This window comes from Ahaetulla prasina, chromosome 6, assembly GCF_028640845.1.
Source record: "Ahaetulla prasina isolate Xishuangbanna chromosome 6, ASM2864084v1, whole genome shotgun sequence".
NCBI classification, from domain to species: domain Eukaryota; kingdom Metazoa; phylum Chordata; class Lepidosauria; order Squamata; family Colubridae; genus Ahaetulla; species Ahaetulla prasina.
The window spans coordinates 85,310,469-85,326,183 of NC_080544.1; the positions used below are offsets into that span (position 1 = coordinate 85,310,469).

Genomic DNA, 15,715 nt, shown 5'->3' on the forward strand with positions numbered 1-15,715 from the left:
CTAATTTTACACAAAATTATCTAACCTTACTTTATTTAATTGGAGTGTGAATGCAGGCAGAGTTGTCTTTCTACTAATATCAAAATTACTACCGGTATAGCTAAAGTTACAAGGAACAGTAATTATATTGGGGTGATTGAAGAACTGCATTTCATATATTGATATTTAAGGAATACATATTGCTTTGTATTGAACGAATTTTAAGACAATACAGATCAGCAAAAAATATTTCTATAAGATTTAATTCTCAATGTAGATATATTCTCTATATATAATACCTACATTTGCAAGACCATTCAAAATGTTGTCAAATGCTTGTTAAGCATATAAATCAGTGGTTCAGAACACAAAGTAATACATAATGTTCTACCAAAGTAAATCTATTCATGTGATCACACCTTATGATCAGTTCAATTAATCTTTACATTCAAATCCAACACAAACTTGCCTTGAGCACAAGTCCATAATTTCAATGTCACTTCCTTCTTTGTCCCTTAAAATGTTAGAAGGTCTATAAAACATAAGCAGTAATACTGACTCTTTGAACACATTGGTCTCTCTGAAATTAGCTATTCTCTTTGATAAACAACTTATTATACAGGCAGCTGCATTTAATTCTTCCATGTAGCATCTCGAAGTAAAGAGAAATGAACAGAACAAAGGAATGAAGCCACACGGACACAGACCAGAAAGAGCATACACCATGTACAGATAAGATAGTTTGGCTGGTATAATTTCTACCTTTTCTGAAAGAAACCTGGTATAGGTATAGGAGCAACAAACCAAGAATTGCAATTGCTACAGTTTGATATTTATAGAGTGCGGGTAGTATCTTGATATCTGGAACCACCTCTAGAACAAACAGCACAAAATCCACAATGTTTATGGGCCTAATTTACATAATTATTAGCTAATCATCTTCAACCAGTGCCAGTATGAATCTAAATCGGACATTTGTCACGAGAACATTAAATAATGCTGCTGTCATAAACTGAAGCCAGAAAGCAGACTCCCAAATAAAGCCAAATTCAGCATCTGGAAGCACATATAATGTAGCCAATGGTCAAATATCAGCATTATGGCTGCCCTATCATAAAAAAGCTAACCAATTTTTCGCACAAAATGTAATAATGGAGACCAGTCCTTGTTGTTGTTGTTTTTTTGCCCTGTTGCATGCAATCTTTGTAAAATACATCACCAAAATTCCATGTTTCCTTTATATTCACATTATATTTTGTGCTTCTTCCTCTGGAAGAGCTGGACAGCCTAAAGGGTGTTCCTCCTTGTGAAAAAGCTTAGATTAAAACTTTTAACAATAATTATGTGTATTGTATATGCACATTTTTAAGACATAGGCATCAGATATTTTCATCTTCTTAAGAACTTAGTTACAACATTTTCACAGAAACTAACACAATGCTACTCCTGCTCCATTTAGGATCCTCCAAGCAATTGTTTTCATAGCCGGATTCTCAACCATGTTGCAAACTGCTTTAATTTTTGGATAAATTTATAATTGCTTATGTGTTCTTTGAGCTTTTCAATGAATGTCTCTTCTTTCCAGATTCCTTTCTTTTTTTTCACAGCTTTCATTTCTGCTTGAAGTAGCCTCTTATGAACCTTCCAGTATATCCGGGATTCATGAGCCAACCCTTCAATACGAACTGTCTTGCCAAGCCCCCGTCGCAAGATCTCTTCATTTAGACAAATACTGGAAAATCTCCCCTGTTCAAAAAAGACATTAAAATATGCATAAAACATATAATTAACATATTATGGTATTACATACTTTGTCCATTCCAGTAAGGAATAAACTTTAAAGCTGAATTTCTCAAGTGACTTGGGCAGCCATATAAATTTTCTTAAGTAATGCCATCATTGTCCAACCTGAATATAGGTAGTCATTGACTTACAACCATTTAGTGACCATTCAAAGTTACAATGGCATTGAAGAGTGACTTATAACAGTCCTTGCACTTGGCAACCTTCAATATATCCTATCAGTCACATGATTGACATTTGGATACTTGGCAACCGGCATATGACAGTTGAAGAATCCTGGGATCATGTGATCCCCATTTGCAAATTTCCCAGCTGGCTTCTGACAAGCAAAGTCAAGGAAGAAAGTTGGATTGGCTTAATGACTACATGATTTGTTTAATAACTGAAGTGATTCACTTAACAACTGTAGCAAAAAAAGATTGTAAATTGAGTGTGACTCACTTAACAAACACTTTGATTAGTAACAGAGATTCTGATCCCAACTGTGGTTGTAAGCTGAAAATTACCTTTACTTCTGGATGCACTGGGGCTACTATTTCTAGATTCGCAACTTTTGGCTATGTTGGTTGGAAATTCCAGGGAATTGCACTCTTAACATGATAGAGGGCAGCTGCCATAGGCTAAGACCAAGAATAAAGTCTCCCTACGCACCAACCTCTTCTCCCTCCACCTCCATACAATAAATAGTTTGCCAAATGTTTGTCTAGGCATTGCATAACATCACCCAGCATCTCTGAATCCAGAATTGATGCAGGACCTTGCTGTAAGTTTTTATTTGGAAGTAAAAGTCACTGAACTCAGCATAAATTATTTTACACTAAGCACTCTTAATTGTTTGCGCTCATGACATTACCTTATTTACTATTACGAAGCAATCAAGTGATGATTCTTTTCTGCCCAAAAGCTGGAACCAAATCATTTGTGAAGGTTTCATTTCTTCTTTTAACCAGATTACCCCATCAGATGTTAACTCCACGCCAGCAAGCCTGACAAGCAACAAACCATTTGAATGCCCTAAAATGATATACATGCATTGTTGTTTTATTTAAACATTAGTAAAAACACCTCATTTAGGTCATTGATCTAAACAATTAAAGAGGAAGGTAAACTAGAATTTTGTGCTTTCCAAGATTTAAATGAAAGATTCTAGGAGACAAAGTCTTATTGTTAGAGCTGTTAGTATTTTCTGTGACTGAAGAAAGCTAAACACGATTTCCGAAATCACCTATCCAAAAGTGACTGTTTCATGCATGGAGAAACTAGTGCACTGAATAATTTGCACATCTGTCTTCTTTTTCTAAACCATGGAATGACAGAAATGACAAAGAACTGCTACACTACGGGCTTTGAATTCACAGCGTGGTGTTGATGATGACGGAAAGTAATTATAAATACCTAGTTCAAGTGAGTATAGAAAGTGTTAAATAATGTTCATTTATTGTAAACTGAAATCGATTCAGTAATCTACAAAGCAGATCTGAAAGATGTAGGCTCTGTATTTTTAGTATTAGTTTTTATTCATTTTAAAATATATATTTTGTATATATTGCTTCAATTAGTATAAAAATGGAGGATAAAAATAACTTTTTGTTTTTTGAAGCAAGAGAACAGTGAAGAGATTTTATTTGATTCAAAACTTGCCCAGCTCTGGTGAACACTCAACACAGCTAACAAAACATAAAACAGAACTTAAAATTCACAATAAAATAAACGTTAACACTGCCTAACAAATCTAGCAATCTCCCCACTCCCACTCCACATCTTTATCTATTTCCTAAACATAGAAAAAGCAGGAAGCAAATGCAACTTTCCCTTCCCACACACCCAGAAATCTGAGCTTCTGACAGTGAAGGCTTCTTCAAAAGGACCTCCCCTGCTAATCTTAACAACTTGACAACCGTAACAAAAGGAACAGTCCTTAAACTCATACTCTAAACCGTTTAACTCTTCAAAAGTCAATACCAGCATTTTAAACTGTCTCCAGAAAACATCTGGCAAGTAGCACAGTGTTTCTTTTAATGTAGACATAATATGCCCCATTTATCAATCTAGCTGATATATTTTACATAACTGCAAGTTCTGCACATTTCCATGTCATGGAAAATTCATTGGTTGTCCCATCTCATGGGACATTTTTATAGGTCAGGTAGACCAGGTCATGAATCAGCTCCACAGGAAGACTAAAGATACTTTATGGAGGGGCTATCATAACAGAACCTTATGAATTTATTTGTGAAGTACCTCCTTCTTCTTCTTACAATCCAATGAATTAGGGAAGTTCTGTCTGACCCATTTATTTCTACTTGTTTTGGATTTAAATCATATTTTTTCCTTGTTGCTTTGGTAGCAGATCTTGCCTAACTCTGTCAAGATCATTTTCTTTATTTTCTACAGGAGTACACTACAGCAACTCAACAGATCAAAATATTATCCCAATTCAACAACCATTACCTCAACCACAACCAAAACCACAAATACTTGCCAACCAACCAAATAACATCTCCATGCTCATTAAAGATACCATTGAGCGAGAACAAAAACGTCTATCCTATCCTAACACTATCCTATTTGGATTAGATGTCACCAATGAACCCGATATCACAAAGGTTTGTAACATCATCAGCAGTCATCACACACCAACCATCCATCTCCCCTGACAAAATCATTGAAGTCTCCAGAGATGGCCCAAAATATAAGAACAATGATGGCTCAGTGGCCCCACGATTCTGCAGAGTCATCTGCAAAAATGAGACCATCAAACTAAAGTTCATTTACACTATAAATTCAATTGCCAGATCCTACCACAATCACAGCAAACTTCAATCATGGCCTGACCTATCCCTATTACAACAGATCCGCTCCCATGAACTCTATGCATAACTCAAAAGACTCCAAGACCAAAGCAACACAAATCTATACATTGACTACCATGCTGACTGCATAAAAAGACCCACAATCAATCCCCCAACATCCAACTCTCCATCATCCAAAACATCCAGCCATCCATCACCCAAAACTAGGTACACATACCCCTTACTTCCTCAATACCGACCACTACTGACCTCAAATGCAAACTAATAAACACAAGAAGCATAGTAAACAAAATGCCCGAACTCCTCCTCTTATTAAATACTGCTACATTTGACATCATATTTGTCTGTGAAACATTGGCTAAACGCATCCCTCCCTGACTCCATTATCACAGTAAGAGACTATCATGTTTACTGGTCTGACCGCAAAACCCGCAGAGGGGGTGGAGTAGCTATCTTCTACAAAAAGTCATTAAACCTAAAAAATATTCAAATTGCACATGAACTCGCTCTTCTGGAAACTATCGTCTGTGAACTGTCCTTAAACACCACTCTATGCTTCTTACTATGTTACACAGCCCCTGACTAGGACATCGCACATGCAAACAAGTTAACTTCACTACTAACATGGGCAGTCTCCTGCCCATACCCTCTCATCTTTCTTGGTGACCTCAACCTACCTCTTATTAATTGGACAATAAACGAATGTACAACTGAACCCATCCATACAACTCTATACAATGCTGTTACAAATCTAGGTCTAGATCAACTAGTAACTAACAACACTAGACTCAACAACTGCCTCGATCTCATCTTCTGCAACAGTTTAAACTCAATTTATGGACTACAAATAAAAGAATCCTTTTCCAATAGTGACCACAGCATGATTGACTTTTGTCTCAATATACGCCCTTACAAAAATCACCAAAATAATGGGACACCCAACTACAACTTCAAAAAAGCCAACTATGATCTCATAGACTCTGACCTCTCATCTCTTGATTGGCAAATTGTATTCTCTGGCTGTAACACTGCCGAAGACCATTATAACATTTTCTTGCTCAAAATCAATAAAGTTATTAAACTATATGTACCACTAATCACTACCAAAACCAGGAAAAACAAATTACCCATATCAATAAAAAAGCTTCAATAAAAAAAAAATCCCTCTGACAAAAAAAACCAAACTGGCTATGTCGCTAACTTTAAAAGCCACTACAAAAATACCTGCCACCAAATAAAGACTGAAAGCACCAATTACCACACCAACCAAGAAGAGAACCTTCTGCGCACGAGATCCAACCGCACCTTCTGTAATTTTGTAAACAGCAAACTTAAAGACTCGAGATCCATCCTACCCCTAAAAAGACCTAACGGCAAAGAATGCAATGATGAAGCAAACCTCTTCAACACATTCTTCAGCTCCATCTTTGTAAACAGCAATGGATCATGCCCAACATTCCGTAGTTGTACAACAAATAACTACAACAATCTAATACAAATAGATTTCACAGAAGATAAAGTTGAAAAGGCACTACACAAACTAAAACCATCTCTATCTAATGGACCTAATGGACTATGTGCATACAAAGCTCTCTACTGCTATAGCAGTACCTCTAAGTGTAATCTTTGAAAAATCCTTCAGGATCAGCTCCCTACATAACATATGATCACTAGCTATGGTCATCCCTATCTTCAAAAAAGGAGACCCCAGCCTAGTTGAAAATTACAGACCAATCTCTTTATGTTGCATCACCTGCAAAGTCATGGAATCAATCATTAACCAATCCATTACCCTCCACCTAAAACAAACAACCTACTCTCTAATAAACAATTTGGTTTCAGAAAAAAATATCCTGTAATCTACAACTTCTACACTGCAAAAACATATGGACTACAAATCTCGATCAGGGCAAAGCAATAGACACAACTTACATAGACTTCTGTAAAGCCTTTGATTCAGTGGTACATGACCAATTACTTCTAAAACTAAAATCCTATGGAATCTCCAGACCCTTACATAATTGGATAGCTGCATTCCTGTTAAACAGACAAGAAGTGGTTAAAATAGGGAGCGCCCTATCAAATCCTGCACCTGTTAATAGTGGTGTCCCCCAAGCAGTGTTCTACGACCAACACTCTTCATACTATACATAAATGACCTTTGCGATCATATTATAAGCAACTGTGTTCTCTTTGCCAATGATGGAAAAATATTTTATCACCACCAACAATGCTGCTACCCTTCAAAAAGACCTTGACTTTGTATCAGAATGGTCAAACAATTGGCAACTCCAAATCTCAACCAACAAATGCTCTGTCTTACACAATGGCAAAAAGAATCAGAACACAAAATACAAGCTGTGTGGACACGACCTTGTAGATGACCCTCATTCTGTCAAGGACCTTGGAGTACTCATATCTAGCGATCTAAGTGCCAAAGCCCATTGTAACAACATCACCAAAAAGACATTAAGAGTTGTAAACCTAATCTTGCGTAGCTTCTTCTCCAGGCATATCACAATACTAACCAGAGTATACAAAACATTTGTTAGACCAACTCTAGAATACAATTCATCTGTCTGGAACCCGCACAGCATATCGGACATTAATACAATCAAACGTGTACAGAAATATTTCACAAGAAGAGTCTTCCACTCCTCTGCTCGCAACAAAATACCTTATGCCACCAGACTTGAAATTCTGAACGCAAAAACTTAGAACTACTCCGCGTTCGGTATGACCTAAACGTTGCTCATAAAATTATTTGTTACAATGTTCTACTTGTCAATGACTACTTCAGCTTCAACCACAACAATACACGAGCACACAATTGATACAAATTTAAAGTGAACAGCTCCAAACTCGATTGCAGAAAATATGACTTCAGCAACAGAGTGGTCAATGCCTGGAATGCACTACCCGACTGTGGTTTCATCCCCAAACCCCCAAAATTTTAACCTAAGACTGTCTACTGTTGATCTCATCCCATTCCTAAGAAGGGGCGTAAGGGGCGTAACGTAAGAGCATGAGTGTGCCTACCGTCCCTGTCTTAATGTTTCCTCTATTTGTATCTATTTTATGTATTCAATTCATGCTTATACTTATATAAATTACCTAATATGTTCTTGACAAATAAATAAATAGTCAACATGGATGTAGTCAAGGCATATATCACTGTCAAACTGATGAGGCTGGGAAAGGGATATAGTTGGCATACCACATGTAACTGTACAAAGGCACTTCTCACAACAGCTACCGCCACTGATTCCAGTGACAGCTAAAGAATAGAGTATTCCAAGATTATGAATATACTATTTAATCTACTCCATTCAAAGGAGTCTGAACCTTAATCTCTGCCTCCAGGTTTTTTTTTTTAACCTCATCCATAGTCTGCATTTAACCTTTTTCTTAACCAGCCTAATATGGTGCTTCAGTAGCCGTCAAGGATAGCCAGTGTGATGTAGTGTAGCAGTGTAATGTTGTGTGTTTGGATAAGGACTGAACAAAGCTGAAGTCTGCCTGTAGCCATGGGAATTCTATATGTGATTTTGAACCCATTGCTCTCTCCCAGCCCAACCAATTTCACATGGCTATTATTGTAGGGATAAAATGAAAGAAGATTCCATGTAAACCACCTTGAGTTTCAGAGACAAGGCAGGTTAGAAAGGCCTAAATAATAATTTACTTTGGAGGGGTTAAAACCTACTAAAATAAACACATTATTTATCTTGGTGTTTTATCTCATTTTTTCCCTCCAGAAGCTCAAATCAAGTATGCCCTCATTTTATCTTCTTAAAGGTAGTCCTCATCTACTGACCACAATTGGGACAGGAAACTTGGTCATTAAGTGAAGTGGTCACTAAGTGAAATTGTGACTGTGCTTATGATCTTCAGCTTTCCTTTGCTTTACAGATCTGCCAATGTAAATACAAACACTGGTCATAAAGTTACTTTTTCATCCCTACTATAAGTGCAAACTGTTGTTAAGTGAGGTAGTCACTAAACAAAAAAAAGTCATTGTAAGATTTCAGGCTGAAAGACATTGTCTCATTTGATTCAAGTCATCCTCATGGCTGAAGAGTACATGAACATGCCTATCTTCATTCCAAGGGTAAAATTCAGCAGATTCTGACAGGTTCTGGAGAACTGGTAGCGGAAATTTTGAGCAGTTCGGAGAACTGGCAAATACCACTTCTGGCTGGCCCCAGAGTGGGGTGAGAATGGAGATTTTACAATATCCTTCCCCCAGGAATGGGGAGGGAATGGAGATTTTGCAGTATCCTTCCCCTGCCATGCCCACCAAGACACACCACGCCCACCAAGCCATGCCCACAGAACCGGTAGTAAAAAAATTTGGATTTCACCATTGCTTCATTCCCATCCAACTCTCTGTAAATGGTTTTAGTGTTTTAGTGAACAGTTAGAGCATTATGTAACACCTCCTTAATTTAAACACCAAAGCACTAGGAAAAAGTGCCAGTTCCTTTAAGAAGCAACCTCCAGAGTCAGTGAGGATTCTCATATCACATCCAAAGCATTCTTGCTTACTCTGAATTTGAATATTGCAGAACTTTAATCAATGTACAAGTACATGGTAAAATATAGATTGTATTTGCTTTTCATATCAGTTTTCTAAAGGTGGCCACTCACTCATATTTAGAATTCCTTAAATTCAAACCTCTAAAAATGTTTCAAACCTGTAAAAAAAATTAACTTTGCCATTATGAAGGTACCCATCTTACTTACATCTTTTCTGCAGAGAGGAAATGATTGGAAGAGTAATAGGTACATGTTCAATTTCTAATCCTTGCTCAGTTATTCGACGTAATTGTCCACGTAGCTTAACATTCTTGTCTATAAATTCTGGAGGTATTTCCAAAGCGTTTGTGAATTTGGCTGTCTATTCATAAGAAAAAGAATATCAACAGTGCCTATACAAATATAAGAATATAAATGTGGGCGTACAGTATTTGGTCTAGTCACTTGGTTCATGCAGAAGGCTAGAAACGAGGAGACTGGAAGTTCTAGTCCTGCCCTAGGCATGAAAACTGGCTGACTTTGGGTGACTTTGGACCACTCATTTTCTTTCAGCCCTACTCACTTCACAGGATTGTTGTTTTGAGGACAATAGGAGAAGGAAGATGTATTCAGTATGTTCTCACTCTGAATTATTTATGAAAATAATAAAGGCAGGATAAAAAAATCAATGTATCATATATTCCTTTATAAAATTAAATATGTAGTTATACAACATATATATTTTATATATTTGAATACATATAATAACTGCAAAATCATTATTAGTTTAACTTGGTCGAAATTTTCAATAGAAATCCATTGTATTATAAAAAGCTCCTTTTATTACTAATTCTCACTCCATAAAGTGCTATGAAGATTGAACATCAATGATTTCAGGAAAGACACTAAACATGCAATTTTATCTAAATGAACACTTTGAAATAAAATACAATTTATACCCAAATAAAACATGCTTTATAGAAAACTTATAAAACATCACCATGAAGTTTACTTAATATAGAATGTTTTCATACTTTATTGGGAAATAAACTTACATGGCCTCTTTAGTCGAAACCCTACTTTAAAAGAAGTAAAAACAAGAAGAAAGGGGTTGCTATACAATTAGTATTTCCTACCAGACTGGTCCTTGGGATATGCTATTCATATAACATCCTACCCCTATTATATGAAGGTTAGAACACTAGGGTTTAAATTATTTGTACAATGTCTCTCTTGTCCTCTTACAAGGTCTCTTCGCCAACATAGAAGCCCTTGAAAGTAATGTGTGAAGGTCTGTAAATAAACTGAGTAACATAATTCCAAGAAATGTACTCAGTATGGCATTTCAAGGTCTAAAACAACTTTTTTTAAAAAAACAACAAGCATATTTTAAAAGGAAAAAAAATAAAATTTAGGAATATTTATGGCAACAAAGTTTTTCATTATAAATTAAGACCCCCAAGTACACAGAAGCTTAATTCAGTGTTCAATATGTACAGCAGCAATATATTAAGGTTATGATTACTAGTATAAACTTCTGCAAATATTTAAGGGCTTTCTTTTCTTACATTCATTAATGAAAGACTTTGCAAGTTCCTTATTTAGAAAAACCAATCAAATAAGATCATTAATGAAAAATCTCTGTGCCATTATTTCAGTCAGCGACATTCTGTATTTCAGAAGATGGCCTCCAAGCCCAAATGAATAAAGTGAGATCCCTAAAACCAATATACTATAATGGTTGATAGTTTTTAAAATCCTGCCAAAAAAGGCAAAGAAGACTCAAAGCAATATAAATCTGCTTTCTATCTTGCTTTGAAAAGACAGAACAGGTAGTTCTCATTTAACGATAAGTAATAAAACTTTTTGGTATTTATTTGAAACAAAACAGGCTACATTAAAACAAGACTTGGCTGGAAGTTGTACATGAGCAAGCAGCATGCTCATTATTAACTTATTGCTCCAATTTATTGGATACAACAGTATGTGCTTCCTAAAATTAAATATAAATACTCAATATATATTTATACTCAAAATGTAACTTACCAATTTGATACTCTTCGCAAGTACAATCACTCCAGCTATTGCCAATCCAGTACTTATGTTCTAGGGGAAAAAAACCCATAAATTATTTCAAAAAAACATGTACCGGTATTTCCATTTCACGGCGTGAGACCTAAGCATATCCTTTATCTGTCCTATGAATATGATCTACAAAATACAATATGTAAATTTTTTATACCAATTGCTGCCTAAAAATGGAATATATAATAGTAGTCACAAATGTATCTAATTTTTAAAAAACTAAGTAACAAAATCTCCAAACTGTATAGGTTTATGATTTTAATCCTTTATTAAATTGAAATGATTCTGTAAATTTGGAATGAGACAATTCTGAGTTTGAAGAATTTCAGCTGAGGAATATTGGCAGTCCCCAACTTACAACAGTTCATTTAGTGATGACTTGAAGTTACAAAGGCCCTGAAAAACGTGATTTATGACCGTTTTTCATACTTGCCCATTGGTTGCAGCATCCCCATGATCATGTGATCAAAATTTGGATGCTTGACAACTGGTTATATTTATGATGGTTGCAGTGTCCTGGGGTCATGTGATCACCTTTTGCGATCTTCTGACAAGTAAAGTCAATGGGGGAAGCCAGATTCATTTAACAACCGTTGTTACTAACATAACAACTGCAGTGATTCACTTAACAACTGTGGCAAGCAATAGAGCAAAATTCACTTAACAATTATCTCACTTTGCAATAGAAATTTTGGGTACAATTGTGATCATAAGTTGAGGACTACCAGTATTTAAGAGCGGATGTACTTAAGGGTGCTTTGAATCTGGAAATGTCTCTTTACCTGCCATGTAATCCTGAGAAAAGTGGCTGCTGCTTTAAGTGTGCCTACATACATACATTTTGTGTTATTTCATGCTCTAGAACAGGGGTCCCCAATCCCATGGTCACTGACCAGTACTGTGAACAGGCAAGTGAGTGAAACCACTTGCCCTCTGGTCCGTGGAAAAATTGTCTTCCACGAAACCAGACCTTGGTATCAAAAAGGTTGGGAATCACTATTCTATAACATTTTGGAGATTGAACCAAAACACTTTATAGCTCTAAATAAAAACACACAACTACATTATGTATTGTGAGGTACCCAAAAGCTTCAATCTGTGCAAAATGCAACTATACATCATGTTATGTTGGTTTCCATTTTATAGAGTCCATTCAAAGTATTGCTTGAAATCTTTAAAACCTTAAGTTGTGTTGAGTGGGGTATGCAATTGTTGCAGACTGATGGATATTTGTGGCATCTGAGTAGAAACTGCAAATTAGTGCATGATATCACAACAAAACTGTATTTGGTTTTCTTTCATTATTTAAAAGTTAAATTAGTTAATATAGTTCCTCCTCTGTCAAATATTTCATTGTTAAAAATCGCTATTTGAAAACACTTCTAGAGACGTTAGTGGTCATAAACAAGGTTTTTAAGAGTTGCCTGCAATTATGGGGATTCAGATTGTGTCTTCGGGCTTAGGATTTGGTTCTCCAAGGGATCCCATAACTTGCAGAAAAGCCCTTTTGAAGATGCCGCCACTTTCAAAAGCTTGCTGCAAGCAAATAGAAAGTACCTTTTGTGTATCACTTCTAAACTTTGAAATTCAGTAATTAATACTGTTTCCACCTATGGTACCCAATTCATGTTCTTAATTAACTGACCTTGGTTGACCTCAAAAAAATTAAGCAGAGTTGGACTAGTTTAGTTCTTGTATGGAAATGCTACACTGTAAACTAAACAAGGAAATTGGGGGAAAAATTCCCAAAATTGTAGTGAGAAACTGCTATGCAGGTAGTCCTTGACTTATGGCCACAATTCAGACCAGAATTTTTGTTGCTAAGCTGACTTGTGTCTGATTTTATAACTTTTGGCCAGGAATGTTAGGGGAATCATTGTAATTAAATGAAACATGTAGTCATTAAGCAAATCTGTCTTCCCTCACTGACTCTGAAGTTGACTCATAAGTTTGCAAGTTTGCAAGCATCCTAGGGTGCTGCAACCATCATAAATACATGCCAGATGCCAAGCTTCTGAATTTCGATCATATGACCATGGGGATGCTACAGTGGTCATAAGTGCAAGGACTGGTCATAAGTCACTTTTTTCAATGTTAATTTCAGAGTCACTAAATGAATAGTTGTAAGTTGAGGACTGCCTATACTGTTGAAACTACATGACTATGACACTGAAGTCATCAGAAATTGAAGCCATCTTGGTTAATGCCATTATTAGTACCTCATGTTTATACTCGTTTGCAAACTTCTACAACCTAATTTAAAAATACAGTATAATACTGCAAATTAACACCGTTACTTCATTATTTTGTTATAAAGAAAGACCTTTTCCAGCAATGAATGTGGAGATCTTGTCATAAACCTAATTTATATTGCTATAAATGTTCAAGGTTCTTACACTAAGATTTCAGATAGTCTAAAAAATATAATGTTGTAATCATGGTTATTTTCTGTCGAAATGCCTTGAATTCAGCAGATGCATAGAATTTCTTTCCTTGAATTTAGTTTAGGAATCTGATGCCTCCCAGAACTTTTCAACTACAGCCTCCATATTTTTTGACAATGACAGCTGGGCCTTCAGCAAATTACAGTGCATAATAAAACAATTCTGATCAATTAACAAGATCCCTCAAGTTAGGAACGCTTATGCTTTTTTCAACCCCAAAGATCATGAACTATCTGGATGTTTTTGAAAGGATACATAATGTACCAAGGAACTGTTATTCGGTTTAAGCTGCCTCAAGACATTTTCCAGATAGAAATTATACTTATGTTATTCATAATAACTTTGGAACATAGGATGGGTTTCTTCTATGCAATTAAACGGTTCATTCAAAACAACACACACACACCTATTTTCTTCTGTCTCTAGAATGTATCCACGGAATCCATGTAGCAATCTTTATTTTGCCTTTATATACTAATACAACATCACTACATATGTACAAAGGGCAGAGGTTATAATGAGACAATGCTTTCCTCATTTGTCCCCAGCAGATACATCCGCCCTTTTCTCCAAGACATATCTTCATTTACAGACTTCTTTACTGTACTATATCATTTACAAAGTTTTAAAAACTTAATTTTTAATCTCTTCACCCTTCACCAGCAAAGTACCTCTGAGTCTCACCTGTTGAGTAATTAATATATGGGAATTTGAGGGCTTCAAATTTATTTGTGGCTAGAAGTGGCAACCCAGTATCCTCCAGATGTTTTGGACTGCAACTCCCATATTTTTTTTAATTAATTAATTTTCTTAATTATCTTAAGCTTAGCAGCGGACTCGTTTATAATTGGTGCTATGCAAAACACGACAAGACAGGCTTTATTAAAAACCCACAACAACTGGATTCCAGATAGAAATTATATTTACGTTATTCATAATAATTTTGGAACACAGGACAGTTTTCTTCTATGCAATTAAACCGTTCATTCAAAAAACACACATCTGTTTTCTTTTATCTCTAGAACATTTGATGTGTGAAGAAGACACAGCGATAAACCAGGTGCTAAAAGACCACATTTAAACCCAGAACTGATGGCCATTCCGACATGCCTCACTTTATAGAATTTTAAGGCCGAGGAGGTTGACGGCTACAGGATACGAAGGAAAAGCGCAAGGAAACTCTGCATCTACAAAAGCTCTACCCCTTACTACACTATATAAGTTTAAATAATAAATAAAATAAATAAATAAACTAAGACACTACTATAAAATTAACTGCCATTTTTTGGCTCTAGTTGGAACCGGAGCAAAAGTGACTCCGGCAGCCCCGCTTCCGCCCTCAGGCAGCGGCGCAGCACAGCCCAAAAGCGACGCACGACGGGCCCTCCGCTTCGCCCAGACCGATTCACGCCGCGTACCCGGACGAAGGTGAGATGCGCGTCCGCCCACTCGGAAAGGCGCGCGACATAATTCGGCGGCTCCCCGCCCCGCTGTTCGGCCATGGTCGCCTACCAGCCGTCGCGGCCCCGTTGCTTCCTGACGCCGCGGCTCCCTCGGGCCTTGCAGCAGCAGCGCCGCTTTCTGGTCGCTGGGAAGAGCTGCGTCTCTGCGAAAGCACCCGAAGGCCTTTTGGAGACGCTTTTGCGTTGAAGTCGCAGCTGCAGATCGAGCGTCTCTTCCGCCGTTGGGTGGAGGGTCTCTCGCGGTACAAGCCCTCCTGCGTGGGATCCCGAATCCAGCTGCCCCGAAGGCGCTTTTTCAAAAGGCAACTGGACTACCCCCCCCATTTTTTTTTCTTGAAGACATTTTGCTTCCCATCCGAGAAGCTTCTTCAGCACTGCAAGATTTCAGTTCTTCAGAACTGAAGAAGCTTCTTGGATGAGAAGCGAAACGTCTTCCAGCAAAACAAAACAAAGGAAGTCCAATTGCCTTTTCAAAAAGCACCTTTGGGACAACTGTGACCTGGAGAACAGAGAATTCGACGTAGAATCCAGTTGTTGCAGGTTTTTAATAAAGCATGTCCTGTTGTGTTTTGCATAGCACTGATTATAAATGAGTCCACTGCTAAGCTTA

General features: G+C 36.8%; 1 protein-coding gene across 1 annotated transcript; it reads right to left on the minus strand.

Annotated features, from left to right (window-relative positions):
• Positions 1-224: 224 nt before the first annotated feature.
• C6H3orf33 (chromosome 6 C3orf33 homolog) lies at positions 225-15,218 on the minus strand. Its single transcript, XM_058188141.1, has 5 exons — positions 15,061-15,218; positions 11,160-11,219; positions 9,342-9,495; positions 2,636-2,796; positions 225-1,725 (listed from the first exon to the last, which is right to left on the minus strand). The coding sequence occupies exons 1-5, from the start codon at positions 15,142-15,144 to the stop codon at positions 1,459-1,461; spliced, it is 726 nt and encodes a 241-aa protein (XP_058044124.1). The 5' UTR covers positions 15,145-15,218; the 3' UTR covers positions 225-1,458.
• Positions 15,219-15,715: the final 497 nt, after the last annotated feature.

Bases quoted from the DNA above. Each gene is read 5' to 3' on its own strand.
- C6H3orf33 (XM_058188141.1), bottom strand. From the start codon at position 15,144: ATGGCCGAACAGCGGGGCGGGGAGCCGCCGAATTATGTCGCGCGCCTT. The intron at 9,496-11,159 runs GTAAGTTACATT...TCTTATGAATAG, and splicing joins TTGCGAAGAGTATCAAATTG to ACAGCCAAATTCACAAACGC. The intron at 1,726-2,635 runs GTAATGTCATGA...TTTTTTGAACAG, and splicing joins GCTTCGTAATAGTAAATAAG to GGGAGATTTTCCAGTATTTG.